At 33.8% G+C, this 13,198-nt stretch overlaps 2 protein-coding genes and 1 long non-coding RNA gene across 3 annotated transcripts; 2 read left to right on the top strand and 1 right to left on the bottom strand.

Annotated features, from left to right (window-relative positions):
• Positions 1 to 3,066: 3,066 nt before the first annotated feature.
• LOC124538625 lies at positions 3,067 to 6,726 on the top strand. Its single transcript, XR_006966988.1, has 2 exons — positions 3,067 to 3,619; positions 4,208 to 6,726. It is a non-coding gene; the product is annotated as an uncharacterized LOC124538625 (long non-coding RNA).
• A 1,517-nt stretch (positions 6,727 to 8,243) lies between these two features.
• Positions 8,244 to 11,565, bottom strand: LOC124538472 (DNA repair protein RAD51 homolog 1). The gene is made up of 6 exons (XM_047115549.1): positions 11,232 to 11,565; positions 10,967 to 11,166; positions 10,563 to 10,710; positions 10,149 to 10,357; positions 9,326 to 9,455; positions 8,244 to 8,951 (listed from the first exon to the last, which is right to left on the bottom strand). Exons 1-6 carry the CDS (start codon positions 11,313 to 11,315, stop codon positions 8,706 to 8,708), a joined length of 1,017 nt encoding a protein of 338 aa, XP_046971505.1. The 5' UTR covers positions 11,316 to 11,565; the 3' UTR covers positions 8,244 to 8,705.
• A 178-nt stretch (positions 11,566 to 11,743) lies between these two features.
• Positions 11,744 to 12,435, top strand: LOC124538474 (protein UXT homolog). The gene has a single exon (XM_047115550.1). The coding sequence runs from the start codon at positions 11,953 to 11,955 to the stop codon at positions 12,400 to 12,402; it is 450 nt and encodes a 149-aa protein (XP_046971506.1). The 5' UTR covers positions 11,744 to 11,952; the 3' UTR covers positions 12,403 to 12,435.
• Positions 12,436 to 13,198: the final 763 nt, after the last annotated feature.

The raw sequence follows: 13,198 nt of genomic DNA on the forward strand, positions 1-13,198 counted from the left end.
GAATTCTAGTAAAAACTACTTTTGACAGACATAAATCAATTAAAAGTACTTTTGACTAAATATAAGTTGGGTTAATTTTTGTGAATAAGCTTCCTGGGTGTATGTAGTGTATAAAATAGCATAGATATTCTTGTTAGTCCCGAAAATCATATTGTATATTCACAGAATAAAATTTAACCTTAACTTAAAGAAGATAAAATGATTTATCCATATTAAGTATTGCCAAGTTAAAGCATCCAACTGTATCTTAGCTGTTTAATCCCATGGCATAAAATGTAATAACTTGTGAGTGTATATGATAAGACTTTTATCTATCATTTTTTTATTTTAAATATTTAGTTAAATACCATAGATAGACAAATGAAAAAAAAATGCCTTGACATTACAGTGTAGAAATTTTTATATTGACTGTATAAGCAATAAATAATCTGTGTTAAAGCTGTGTTAAATAATGAAGAAGATTTGCTATTTTTGGTATCTGTAACAGATAGTTATAGTGGTTAAAACTCCATTTTATATTGAACAGTTCAGAAGATAAATTAGAGGCTTCCAAAATAGGGTACTACTAATCCAGCCAGTGGTATAGACTAGGGGGTATGGAAATTTGTGAGTTTTTCAACAATATAACTTGTTGATTTAATATGTTAGCTAGGTCTTGGCCCTTTTTGTTGTAACAGCCCGGCCCTTACACTAAATAGTTTTTGCTAGAGTAGATTATAATTATAAAATATAATGTATTTCAAATGGGATATGAAATTATTTATTTATTGTTTAATTAAATGCAAGTAATCATTTTTTTTATGATTTAACTAAATTCATTTGTAATTATTAAATAAATTTATTGTATCTGTATATATTTTTATTGTTTTATTAAAATAAATTGGACATGAAAACTAAGTTACAGTAAATTTTTTTAAATTTTATATGTATCCAATGTACTTATGACAAATCTTGTTTAATTTCATTTGTAGTTGTTTTTATTTGTGAATTTAAATAATAATAAAACGCTATTCAATTATTGCATTCGTATTATTGACACTACAATAAAATATTTTTACTCAAGATACATATGTCACATACACTCAGGGCGTCATGGTAGCATGTGTAAGCGATCCCGTGGCGCTCGCCGAAAGACGGAGAGGGTACCGCTGGTTTTTTAGTGGGTAAAACTGGGAGTCCCACACATCCCCCCACTTCCCATCACGTGGGGGAAGCGCGTAAAGCGTTTTTCCAGCGAGAAAAAAAAAATGTCACATACATATATAAGTTGTTTCGAGGGTAATCACGAACCGTCTTGACCAAAATTCGATGACTTTCAACCCCTTGAACAGGCTGGGTTTCGAAAAGGCTTCTGTACCGTAGACTATACACTCACACTTAGGCAAACGAAACGGAGAGCCTAGGAATATAATCGGCCTCTATGCCTAGCGTGTATTGTTGGAAATAACCTTCGATACCATCGAAAACTGAGTTCTTCTGCCTGTCAATATGTCCAGACGTTGAAGTGATTGTACGAAGCGGCGTAATATTCAAAGTGCATGGTCAGAACAGAGGAATGTAATCTCATCGAAACTACGGAGGACTCTGGATGCCTTGACTGGTCATGGAGCCTACACGTTATAGTGTAAAGACCACACTTAGACAAACGTAGGACGCAGTCTGTGGACGCCTAGAGGATAGTTGAATGGTCAATTTAAAAATATAACGGTATTAATGTCAGATGCCCAGTGCCGCGTGGGGGCCCCAGAGGCACTCCTTGGCGGCGTCTATGGGCGGAGACCTCTCGTTGTCGAGCAAATTGTTGACGACGAGTTGGTCGGAGATGCGCTCCTTCTGCGAAAACGTGATGTCGCAGAAAGAAGCCGCGGAGTGTAAGCGGAAAGAGGATGCCGCTGCAGACCCGCTCCACCAAAGACGACCGAGGATGAGGGAGAGCGATACGCGCACCTTCTCCCAGCAGGCGCCGCAGGCACCAGGGGTCAGTACCCCGGGAACCACCCCTGGGTGTTGGAGGCCCGCATAGGCGGGCCGACCGTCAGGGCGTCCGGAGACGATACCACTGGTTTTTAGTGGGTAGACGCGGTGGACCTGGGCGCATTCGGTGTCAAGGAAACCGGGAAATCCCACACAACCCCCCTCTTTCCATCACGTGGGGGAAGAGCGTAATGCGTTTTTACAGCGAGAAAAAAAAATGCGATAGTTGGCGTTCTATTGGTAAACCTTTTTCCGAAAGCGGACGAAAAAAAATCTCGTGAATGTTATTAAAAAATTACAGAAACATTGATTAACCCGATTTCATTTGGTTAAAAAAAATTTTAAAGTCAAATGTCCAAAATGTCGGTTTTTTCGCATTTTCAATTTTATGCCAACTTCTGCAAGTTGAAATGTCACCAAGTTTGTCAACCAAGTTATCAACTTCAACGAGGACAGAATTTTATAGCAATGGGGATAATTAAAAAAACATTTACATTAAATTCATATTTTTATTACAATTTACAAAAATATCTTCACTGGTACATAAAATTTAAGATTATTTAAATATACAATTTAGTCTAATATTTTTGTAATGACCATTACATAGAATAGGAAAAGCTTGATGAAAATATAAAGCAATTATCACATAAGGCCGAAAAAAGATTGTAGATTTTAAATTCGAATTTACAATTCACTAGTTTAGCAAAATTAAGATGATTTCGAAAAGATATAATTGATAATTTAATGTATTAATATTATTCAGATCTAATGAATTTCGTGTAACTGAATACTTATTCATTATCCTTATATCTTACAATTTATATTAAATAAAAATAACTAAATTGCAAGTAAGTGTAATATTAGTACTATTGTTACTTATACATATTTTATTTTGTAACGCCACGCTATATGCAAAGCCGGGTCGAGTAGAACAAAGCCAGCCAAGCTAAAGCTAAAGCCAAAGCCAAAGCCAAAGCCAAAGCCAAAGCCAAAGCCAAAGCCAAAGCCAAAGCCCAATGCCAAAGCCATAGCCAAGCCAAAGCCAAAGCCAAAGCCAAAGCCAAAGCTAAAGCCCAATGCCAAAGCCATAGCCAAGCCAAGCCAAGCCAAAGCCAAAGCCATGCCACGACTATTAGCGACGTCACATCCGATTATACATTGAGGGGATTGAATACCCGAACCATTCCTTACGGAACGTCATTCGCTAGTTTATGCTACGGAGCCTGTTGCCGATGACAACTGTAGTAACAGAAAAGAAAAGAGGGACGTCGCTATAGCAACGGAAAAACAATATAGAAGAGAGTGGTAAGAAATATAAAGGACGAATAATAAAAAATATGTATAACATTGTAGTTATTATTACCTTCCGCTTCACTCAGAAGTGGGATGAGAAGAGTAATCACCCTAACGAGTATGTTGGCGATAAATTTCGTCCTCTTGAGAAAGAAACGATTCCAGCAAAGATGGAGAATATCCGCTACCAAACACAAGAACACTACTGAAATGTCTACTAGAAAACGAAATTAATAGGGTGATACGGCAACTCAATAAAGCCTTGCTGTTCAGCCAATTGACAAGCCATTGTGCAGCGTCTCTCGTTCCGGAGTTGATCCCTAGTAGAAAATTAAAACGAGAAGATGAAAACGTATGTTGATACGATTTTTTTTTTCCAAGAACGTGACTTCAGTGCATTATGAGACGAAATAATTACTATGAAGAAACTGCCGACCAAAACAATGCCTATATATTGTCAAAATAAAAAAAAACTTTGGCACTTTCGTTGTAACATATCTGACGCTGCTCATGTTTAGTGCATTTCAATTCTATCGTCCGTATGAACTGGTTAAGGGCGTCCTCTGTGCTCTCGACGACCACTTTACCACGAGTTTACTTAGACTAGAAGCAAAGGACAAATCAAATAAGGACGCTAAACAACTGCCAAGCCCGGACAAAAAGATAAATTCTGAATTTGATCCCTATCCATATCACAAGAACACTGGCCTCATATTATGAATTTTTCTTTACCTGAACAGCGGGTTTGTTTCAAGAATGTTTGACACGGTCATATTGCCACGATGCTCTTATACTTAAACGATGTATAATAAATGATTTTTCTATTATAACAGCAACTTTGAAGAATTTAAACTAGTGCAAAATGATAACAAGACTAGCTGTGCTCGCGACTTCGTGCAGATTTGAATTAAAAAAAAAATAATAATAATATATTTTTCAGTTCTCAGGTTTTACTATAAATGCTTACCCCTGTATTTGGCAGCTTTTGTGATATGAAGTCGTAGGTGTTATTAAGAAGGGGCGGCATGCGCGAGAGTTGCGTACAGTACTGGATAGTATTTCAACATTGCAGCATGACTAATATTTATTTTGTATACAAGGAAGGTAAGGTAAGGTATTTATATAACAACATTATATACAAATTTCATAAATAAATCTCAAATAAAAGTAACCTACGTTACTCCTTATTATATCAGCTATCTGCTAGTGAAAGTCGTGTCAAAATCGGTCCAGCCGTTCCAGAGATTGACCGGAACAGACAGACATATCAAAATGGTAAAAAATAATGTTAATTTGGTATAAAGCGGTTATCTTAATATTAAAAACAGAGTTTTAAAAAAAACACGGAATCTTTAGCTTCACATCATAGAGCAGGGTCGCTTGCCACTGTCTGCCCTGTGTATGCTTAGGACTTTGAAATTATACAACAGAATTTGATGTGGTTTTTTTTTAATGGATGAATTGATTCAGGAGGAAGGTTTGTATATGTAATACATGCACAATATAGTAAAGACACTAACTGTTTACAGGTTTCTAAGGTGATGTGTAAACGCTAGCTGAGCCCTACGAGAGAGATCAAAATAATGTACTACAACAATGTAAATCTTAAAAAGATCTTCAAAAAGTCTTCCATTATCATAGTCATTATCCTTTACTTTTTACAAGAAATAATGGCTTATGTGCGAAGCTATTTTAAGCAACACATCGTTAACCCATATCTAATTAAGTACTTTGAATACATTGTGCATTTAACATAGATAAATATGTAGGTACCGTTAAGGTATGTAATTCAGACTAATATTTTCGAAGACATTATAGATTTTAAATGCGGAGACATAGCGGTTTGTACATAACAAAAATTGAAGAGTGTTGTAAGATTTTCTGTAGTATATTAAGCATCAGCTATGCACCCGTGCGGGGCTGGGGCGGTTTGTTAGTATTTCTTAAATCTTAAATCGAATTCAAATGTGGAATGACTGGAAATGGGAAATCAAATGCATGTTATAAATACTCAAATGGTTAATGCTTCATGTTATACCGTCATGTACTATCTTAAAATACTTTTCTAGTGGCTAGTGGTGGATTTTGATTTGGAAAACGATAACATTAATTTAAAATGTACCGCACAGATTGAGATTGATATGCAGAATATTCATCTATTGATTGGACAACTAGCTATTAATGCTTTTAGCAATTCACTTATGGTGATTTAAAAACGGCTTCATTTAGGTGGGAACCTAATCCATTGGCAAAATTTCTTTCTGTTGAAGGTTTTAAACAATGCCGCCGGAAATTATGCCTGCACAGCACTGCATTGTTATGAGCTCCATGAAGTTTCTCCTTGTTACCAGCTACATTACCTAAAAGCGCCGTGGAATACTATAAGATCATTACACTTATTACACTTTTTTTTATCAGTATGTTTTTGTTGAAACTCGTCAATTGAGAATCCGGCAAGATTCCAGCAACAGCAGATAGATGTTGAATCAGCCAACCAGCCAAGCCGGTAAGAGCAGCAAAGCCATTACTATCTAACTTGCGTAAAATTTTGCCAAATCATAAGCCAAACTGTTTAAAGAGCAGAGATTCAATTTTATTTGGTCCTGTACTTCCCTGTGCCCCATCTTATTCACAAATAACAAAACTAATAATAGTATGTTGCTAGTAAAGTAAAGTAGGGTTAGCTATATCTGAAATCAGTGGGGGGAGCTCGAAAGAAGACGAGGGATATATTTTAATAATTTGATTCTTACAATATAACCACGCATTTGCAAATAACACGAAATATTTCAGCTTCACAACGTTGTTGCTCGTGAAAATAAAACTCATTACGCAGCAGCCTATATCTTCAATATTATAAGTTTTGACGAACTTCGTGGTCGAGTGTACACCGATTTTCATTGGTACGCCACTCCGAGGCCCGGGTTCTTTTCCTGGCCGAGTCGATGTAGATTATCATTAGTTTTCTATTTTGTCTTGGGTCTGGGTGTTTGTGGTACCGTTGTTACTTATGATTTTCCATAACACAAGTGCTTTAGCTACTTACATCGGGATCAGAGGAATGTATGTGATAATGTCTCATATTTATATAAGTTATCTTTTACTGAACAACAAATGTTAAATCCAAGGTTCTTAAGTTATTAGATGTCGGTATTATTAAATAATAAGTCAAATTATGCGTCCCTGGTTATTCTAGTAAAAAGAAAACGGCAATAGGCTATTGTATCTATCGTGCTGATTATCATCCCCTGACGCTACTATTATAAAAGTACATAAGATTATTTGCCAAATTTTGATATTTAGATTTTAAAGTAAGACGGTAAAAGATATTTTACGAGGAATCATCATTATCCACCTCAGTGTCATTATGAATATCTGCGTGTTCTGTTTGGCTAAACGAATACACCCTTAGTATTAATGCGAATGAGCAATAACATAGTAAATTCAATTCGCTGTACACTAAAGTCACAAATTTTGAGTTTTAAGTAACATTTCATCAAATGGGATCCTTGATTTCTTAAATCAAACTCAAAATAAATTTTATTCAAGTAGGCTTTTACAAGCACTTTTAAAATGTCATTTTACAATTGAGTGAAGCTACCCCCGGTTCGGAAAGTAGATTCTCAGATGATTCATTACCATACCTTCAATTGATTTGGATTCATACCTTCAATTGATTTGGATTTCGTTATAAAAATGTTAGTACAGATACCACAAATATTGATATATGCATTTATAAAAATAGAGATTCAGTGAGCCGGCACGTGTAAGTAGTGCTGCTGAGGTTGACACGAAATCGATATGAATCGAAGACTTATATTCAGAATTCTATACGTATAGGAATCGAAGCCGTGGTCTATGAGAGATACAGACGGGTCAGGAGCATAAAGGGTTTAAGGGATACGAAAATTTTGCGGGGCTGATTCTGTAAAGTCTGCGACCCTATCTTAGTGTAGCTCCTTTATCTGACAGTATAAGCAAATCAAACAACCATGATTGATTTTACTTGTGTGCTAAACAACATAACGTACCCCATTGCGGGAGCAATTGTTGCAGGATGGCCGATTGTAACGCCACGCTATATGCAAAGCCGGGTCGAGTAGAACAAAGCCAGCCAAGCTAAAGCTAAAGCCAAAGCCAAAGCCAAAGCCAAAGCCAAAGCCAAAGCCAAAGCCAAAGCCAAAGCCCAATGCCAAAGCCATAGCCAAGCCAAAGCCAAAGCCAAAGCCAAAGCCAAAGCTAAAGCCCAATGCCAAAGCCATAGCCAAGCCAAGCCAAGCCAAAGCCAAAGCCATGCCACGACTATTAGCGACGTCACATCCGATTATACATTGAGGGGATTGAATACCCGAACCATTCCTTACGGAACGTCATTCGCTAGTTTATGCTACGGAGCCTGTTGCCGATGACAACTGTAGTAACAGAAAAGAAAAGAGGGACGTCGCTATAGCAACGGAAAAACAATATAGAAGAGAGTGGTAAGAAATATAAAGGACGAATAATAAAAAATATGTATAACATTGTAGTTATTATTACCTTCCGCTTCAATTTATTTTCTTCGATTTATATTCGTTCGATTTATTAAGTTTTTTTTTAATATCTTACCTTTTATTTATATATTTTAGTCGCTTTTTTAAGAGTTCTTTTTTGAGTTTAACAATTATCGCTCAACCTATTTATACAGAAATCTTTATAAATTATATAGCTTAACCTTTCTAAAACGACATGAAAATCCGCTCAGTAGTTTTGGAGTTTATAGCGAACATACAGACAGAAGTAGCCATGGGACTTTGTTTTATAATATGTAGATTTACAGAATACGGATTCAGGATTTAATCTAAAATCACTTCACTAGGCGACATTTTGGTGGGTTATTAAATTATTAACTACATGTCGTAAAAAGTATTTATTTTAAAAGGGATTTTCTGTTTAAGTCATTTTCAAAAGATATTTATTAAATAAAAGTTACATCGATGACAACTTTGAAATGACAATTTCATATTTTTAAAAAAGATAACTTTAATAATTTACAATATTGAACTACCAAACATTGATGTTGAAACATATTTATAAAGCCTTAATACCAATTTCCATATTTTTATCATTAAAAATGACAGTATTCCGTACAAACTCTCATCGCCCAGTTAAGCCCTTAAGGTAATTTATATCATAAAAATAATTTATATGTTAACAAATACATAGTTCACATATAGGTTATTACTGTAAGAAATATTAAGCATTCATCAAATCTAACTCATAGTGTACCAACATTGAAATCATAACACTAATAACACTTCCCTTATATTTATAGCTACACTGGCTCACTCACACTTGAACAGTTGTTTGATGTTAAAATATCTGATGTATAGTAAGTTTTCGGCTTGCGTAGAGCTTAAGGGTTACCAAAATGCCAAATGGTTTAACAATAACAACTATTACTATTCTTTAGCATCGGTGATGCCCTCAGTACTGATGGCAAACATGGCCTCCGTCTCGGGCAGACAGGGGCTGTCATATATTTTGCAGACTCGATTGTCCCCGCGGCCCTTGCGCAGGTACAGTCGCGTGGTGGAGGCGTGCGCGATGATGTGACCACCGATCGGCTTCTTGGTGTCAGCGTTGAACACTCCCACTGCGTCCACTTGAGCCACCACTTGGTTTGTTATTATTACCGCTACACCAAACTGGAAAACAACATTTTACTATATCACTTTACTGAATACTAAAAATATATAGTCCCCAACTAAGCTAGTTAAGCAATTTGAGACATTATGTTTTTGTTTAGGAATAGCATGATCATAATATTCCATACTTTGTTAGAAACATGCATATAATATCATATATCATAGGAAAAATACAAGAACTAAAGCTAATCATGTTCACTAATAATGTGACTCTGCAAAGTTATTACTTCTTTCATGAGAAACAGAATTCAATTTTACTAAAAAAAACTCATAAATCTATATTTCACATGAAAGATATATATATTAACAATGAAAGCAAATTCTTAGAGATATAATAACAAACATAATAATAAAGTATAAATAAACGAACAGACCTCATCGGCAAGCCTTAAAAGCATTCTCATAAATCTCCCAAGATGTAGTTGTCTTGAGTTGAGTTCCCCTCTACCTGAGTAGTCTGTTCTATATAAGGCTGTTGCACTGTCAACTATTAACAAAGAGTACCTGAAAATATATTACAAAACACTTTAAAAATAATTAAAAATATATATCTGTCTTTTTTTATATTCGTTCACTATAGTATACACATACTTTCTTATTAATATAATCAGAAAAGTCATGATAAAGATTAATAAATTTATTTTCAGAGACCAATAATAAGAAATAAATATCTTTATAATATATTATCAATCAATAAATTCAAATTCCATTGGCAAAGTTGCTTTTCTAAAATTCAAAGGGTCATTTTAAAATCAGTGACATAACTAATTTAAAGACAAATATCAATTATCAATATATTCAGACAAATCACAAAGCATTATGTTACTTAAAATTGTAATTCTTATGTATAACTATTGCTAAGTATTTTTACTAAAATCACACTTGCTGATATCATTTATAACACTATGAAAGTTACAATTATATGTTTTTGATTTTTATTGGCAAGATGTACTTCACTCAAGGGTAACATGATAACTTACAATTATTCATAAAAAAAATTTTCGTATACATTTGTTGTTACTTATGGCTATGCTCACATTTTAGTGATTAGATGTCAGGTTTTAAACATAAAAAGCCTGTTCTTCCTTGGAATTGAAACTTCTTACCAAATTACATAAAAATCGATTCAGCAATTTTGCCATGAAAAAGCAGCCAGAGATATTTCGCATTAATATTAGTATAGATAAAAATACTTACCGAGATTCAGCCATCATTGCACAAGCTTGAACTAATAATTGCGTTTGATGGTCAGTGTTATATGCTCGGGCGTAGGCCACATTGTCAAGCACAGCAGCTCCTTCCATACCATATCTCTGAGCTACTGCCAGCAGGCGCTCTGGACGAAAAGTTCCTTCTGTGTCTATGTACATGCATTTACCTTCACCTCCAGACTGTTCTATTGGCAACTGGAAAAGATTTTATACAAAACATATAAATGATGAATAAAAAGTAGAATAACAATCAAGGTTATATATTTTAAGTTGCAAACAATATAACAACAAAAAGGTAGACAAGCTTATTCATGTTACAACATGTTGTGTGTTTTGATGTCATTGTGGGATGCTTATATATTATATGTCTCATAATATTTTAATTACTTTTGACATATACCTGGCATGTTACTGCAAGTGTGTGACATAGTTGTGTTTTCCCTGTTCGGAATTCTCCAAATATTTCTGTGATTGATCCTGTTTCAATGCCCCCACCGAGCAGCCTATCCAGTTCCTTCGATCCAGTTGTTAGCTGGATTATTTCAGCTCTATTGATAAAAAGTTCAATATAAACTAATGGAAATTAAAATATTATCATTATGACTGATATTGACAAGACTAGACTAAGATGAGTGTATAGTTTGAATGTAAATGAGTTAATTCAAACATAGGTAATGAAATTAAACCTGAACCAATGAAAAAATAATAATTTTCAAAGACTCGCAGATCAAACACAAACCTTGGGCAGTGACAAATAATTACTACCCAAGGTTTGTTATTTTTGTTATCAAGACCTTGACTAACCTTTTTTGATGAAACTCTGTCGCTGTTGTGAATCCCATTGGTACCAATTTCGAAGCTTCCGTCAGTATTTTGTCAGCTTTCGCTTCGGAAATTCCTTTTATTGTTATAAGCCATTTCTTGGGAGCGTATGCTACCGATTCAACAGTGTGATATCCTGCCTCTTCCAACTTCTTAATATCGCCTGAAGTAATTCCATTTCCCTAAAGTTTATAATATATTTAGCGTTTATGTAAAATGAATTGAAATAAATTTTTAATATTTTCACCTCTAATTTATTGATCAGCTGTGGTCCACACTCATCTAAATCTTCGTCAATGGTTGCAGTAGTTGCTGATGCCGTAGCAGTCATTTCACTGAACTAATTTTAGTTATTTAACTACATATACATGTATATAAGGATTCGATTTCTGTATATGACGTTATATATAAGTTGTTTTAAAAATAAATTTGATTAGAAGAAAGAAGACAACATTAAAAACTTATTTTCAAAGTTATTGAATGTTTCCTTTTCCCTCCTTTCATAAAGTGTAACAGATAATAAAATATAAACAACAATAACTACGACTGCATACATTTGTTATCCAATAATTAATTCTACTACGATTACATTATTCATTAAACTTTGATTGTTTATTATTGCCATTGATATACATTTTTTTATACATCAATGTACTCCAATACTTGCAACTAAATTTAACATTTGGATTAACAAAAGTTGCATACAATTTAGATCTAAATATAAATAAATATTAATAGTCTGTGTGGGCAGGTGGTATGTCGACTGTCAATGTCATATCAGACACCAGACCAGACAGGTTATTCGAATTTAAAGTTTATTGTTTTGGAAGTTTTGTAGTAATTATACCCTTTACAAAACAGAATATTAATAATATTTTTTAACGTAACAAAATTGTATTATCCCTAACGCTATTAAGAACTTAAATAAAGTGTTATTTAATCGAATTATAATTAATAATGCAGATATAATGGCAAAAACAAATGTTAACGAAACAATATCAAAATATGAACAATTTATCAATGATGTGCTGAAAGAGGATTTGAGAATACTCGATTTAAAGTTACAACATGTAAATGCTGAAATAGCAGATATGATCCAACAACGACACTCCCTGAAAGTTCTAACAGATAAAAAAGAGCACCCTAATGGTTTTAAGACACAGGTTAACATTGGTTGTAATTTCTTTATGGAGGCCTCTGTTACGGATACATCGAAACTCCTTATGAATATCGGATTAAATCATTATTTAGAGCTCACAATAGAAGAAGCATACAAATACTTGGATGTCAGGATAAAAGCCTTTGAAGTAAAGGGGGAGGAACTGCGCACCAAGGCTGCTGAAACAAAAGCCCACATCAAGTTAATGTTATTTGGTATTGGTGAATTAGACAGTCAAAAAAGTGGTAAAATCAGTTGAAACTGTTATTAAGTTATTAAAAATTGTAATATTAAAATGTTTTTCATTCTATAAGAATATCACTCAAACATTTATTTTTAAAAAATATAATAAAATATAAACAATGCGTGTCTTCTAACACTTTGTTCAAACCAATTTTTTGGAAATCCCAAATAATAAAAATAAAAATATCAATGTAAATATTGGTTTATTTTATTGAAGTCTCTATAATTGAAAATTTTAGATAAAGATATTTATTCTATTAGACCAGCTCGTCATGAATATTTGCTTGGCCTGCATGAATTTTATCCTGTGTATGCTACAACAACCGTTTGAGGATAATTAAGTTAAAGAAATTAAATAACAAATCGAAGGATAATTTTTATTAACTTTGTTGTCTCAAGTTATTACTGAACAAATATAAATAACTAAATTATATAAATAAATAAAACTGAAGTATAATTATTTTACTTAGTTATCAATACTTATTTTATTGACAAATTTAATTTAATTGGGTACTTTTTATTTATGCTCATGATTTGATATTACATAAAAATATTAAGTACTCAAACACAATTGGCTATTTGACAATGCGAAAAATAAATTGCGAATTATTGTAATCAGTGTATCAACAAAAATCAATAAATAAAATGCATTTTTTCAAACGTTTGTCACGTGACACAAAACGCTCCTGATTGGCCGGGCCTATGATGAAGTCACTTTCTTGTAAACCTTGCTTTTCTATTAAATGTACCAAAGATTAAAATACAGCAAAGTGACGTCACCGATCCCATTGCAGCGCCATATTGTCCAAGTG

Source organism: Vanessa cardui, chromosome 20 (assembly GCF_905220365.1).
Source record: "Vanessa cardui chromosome 20, ilVanCard2.1, whole genome shotgun sequence".
NCBI lineage: Eukaryota > Metazoa > Arthropoda > Insecta > Lepidoptera > Nymphalidae > Vanessa > Vanessa cardui.

Coding starts and splice junctions, on each gene's coding strand:
- LOC124538472 (XM_047115549.1), bottom strand. CDS start 11,315: ATGACTGCTACGGCATCAGCAACTACTGCAACCATTGACGAAGATTTA. Junction 10,711..10,966: donor ACAGAGTTTCATCAAAAAAG/GTTAGTCAAGGT, acceptor TTTTATCAATAG/AGCTGAAATAATCCAGCTAA. Junction 9,456..10,148: donor GCAATGATGGCTGAATCTCG/GTAAGTATTTTT, acceptor ATATATTTTCAG/GTACTCTTTGTTAATAGTTG.
- LOC124538474 (XM_047115550.1), top strand. CDS start 11,953: ATGGCAAAAACAAATGTTAACGAAACAATATCAAAATATGAACAATTT.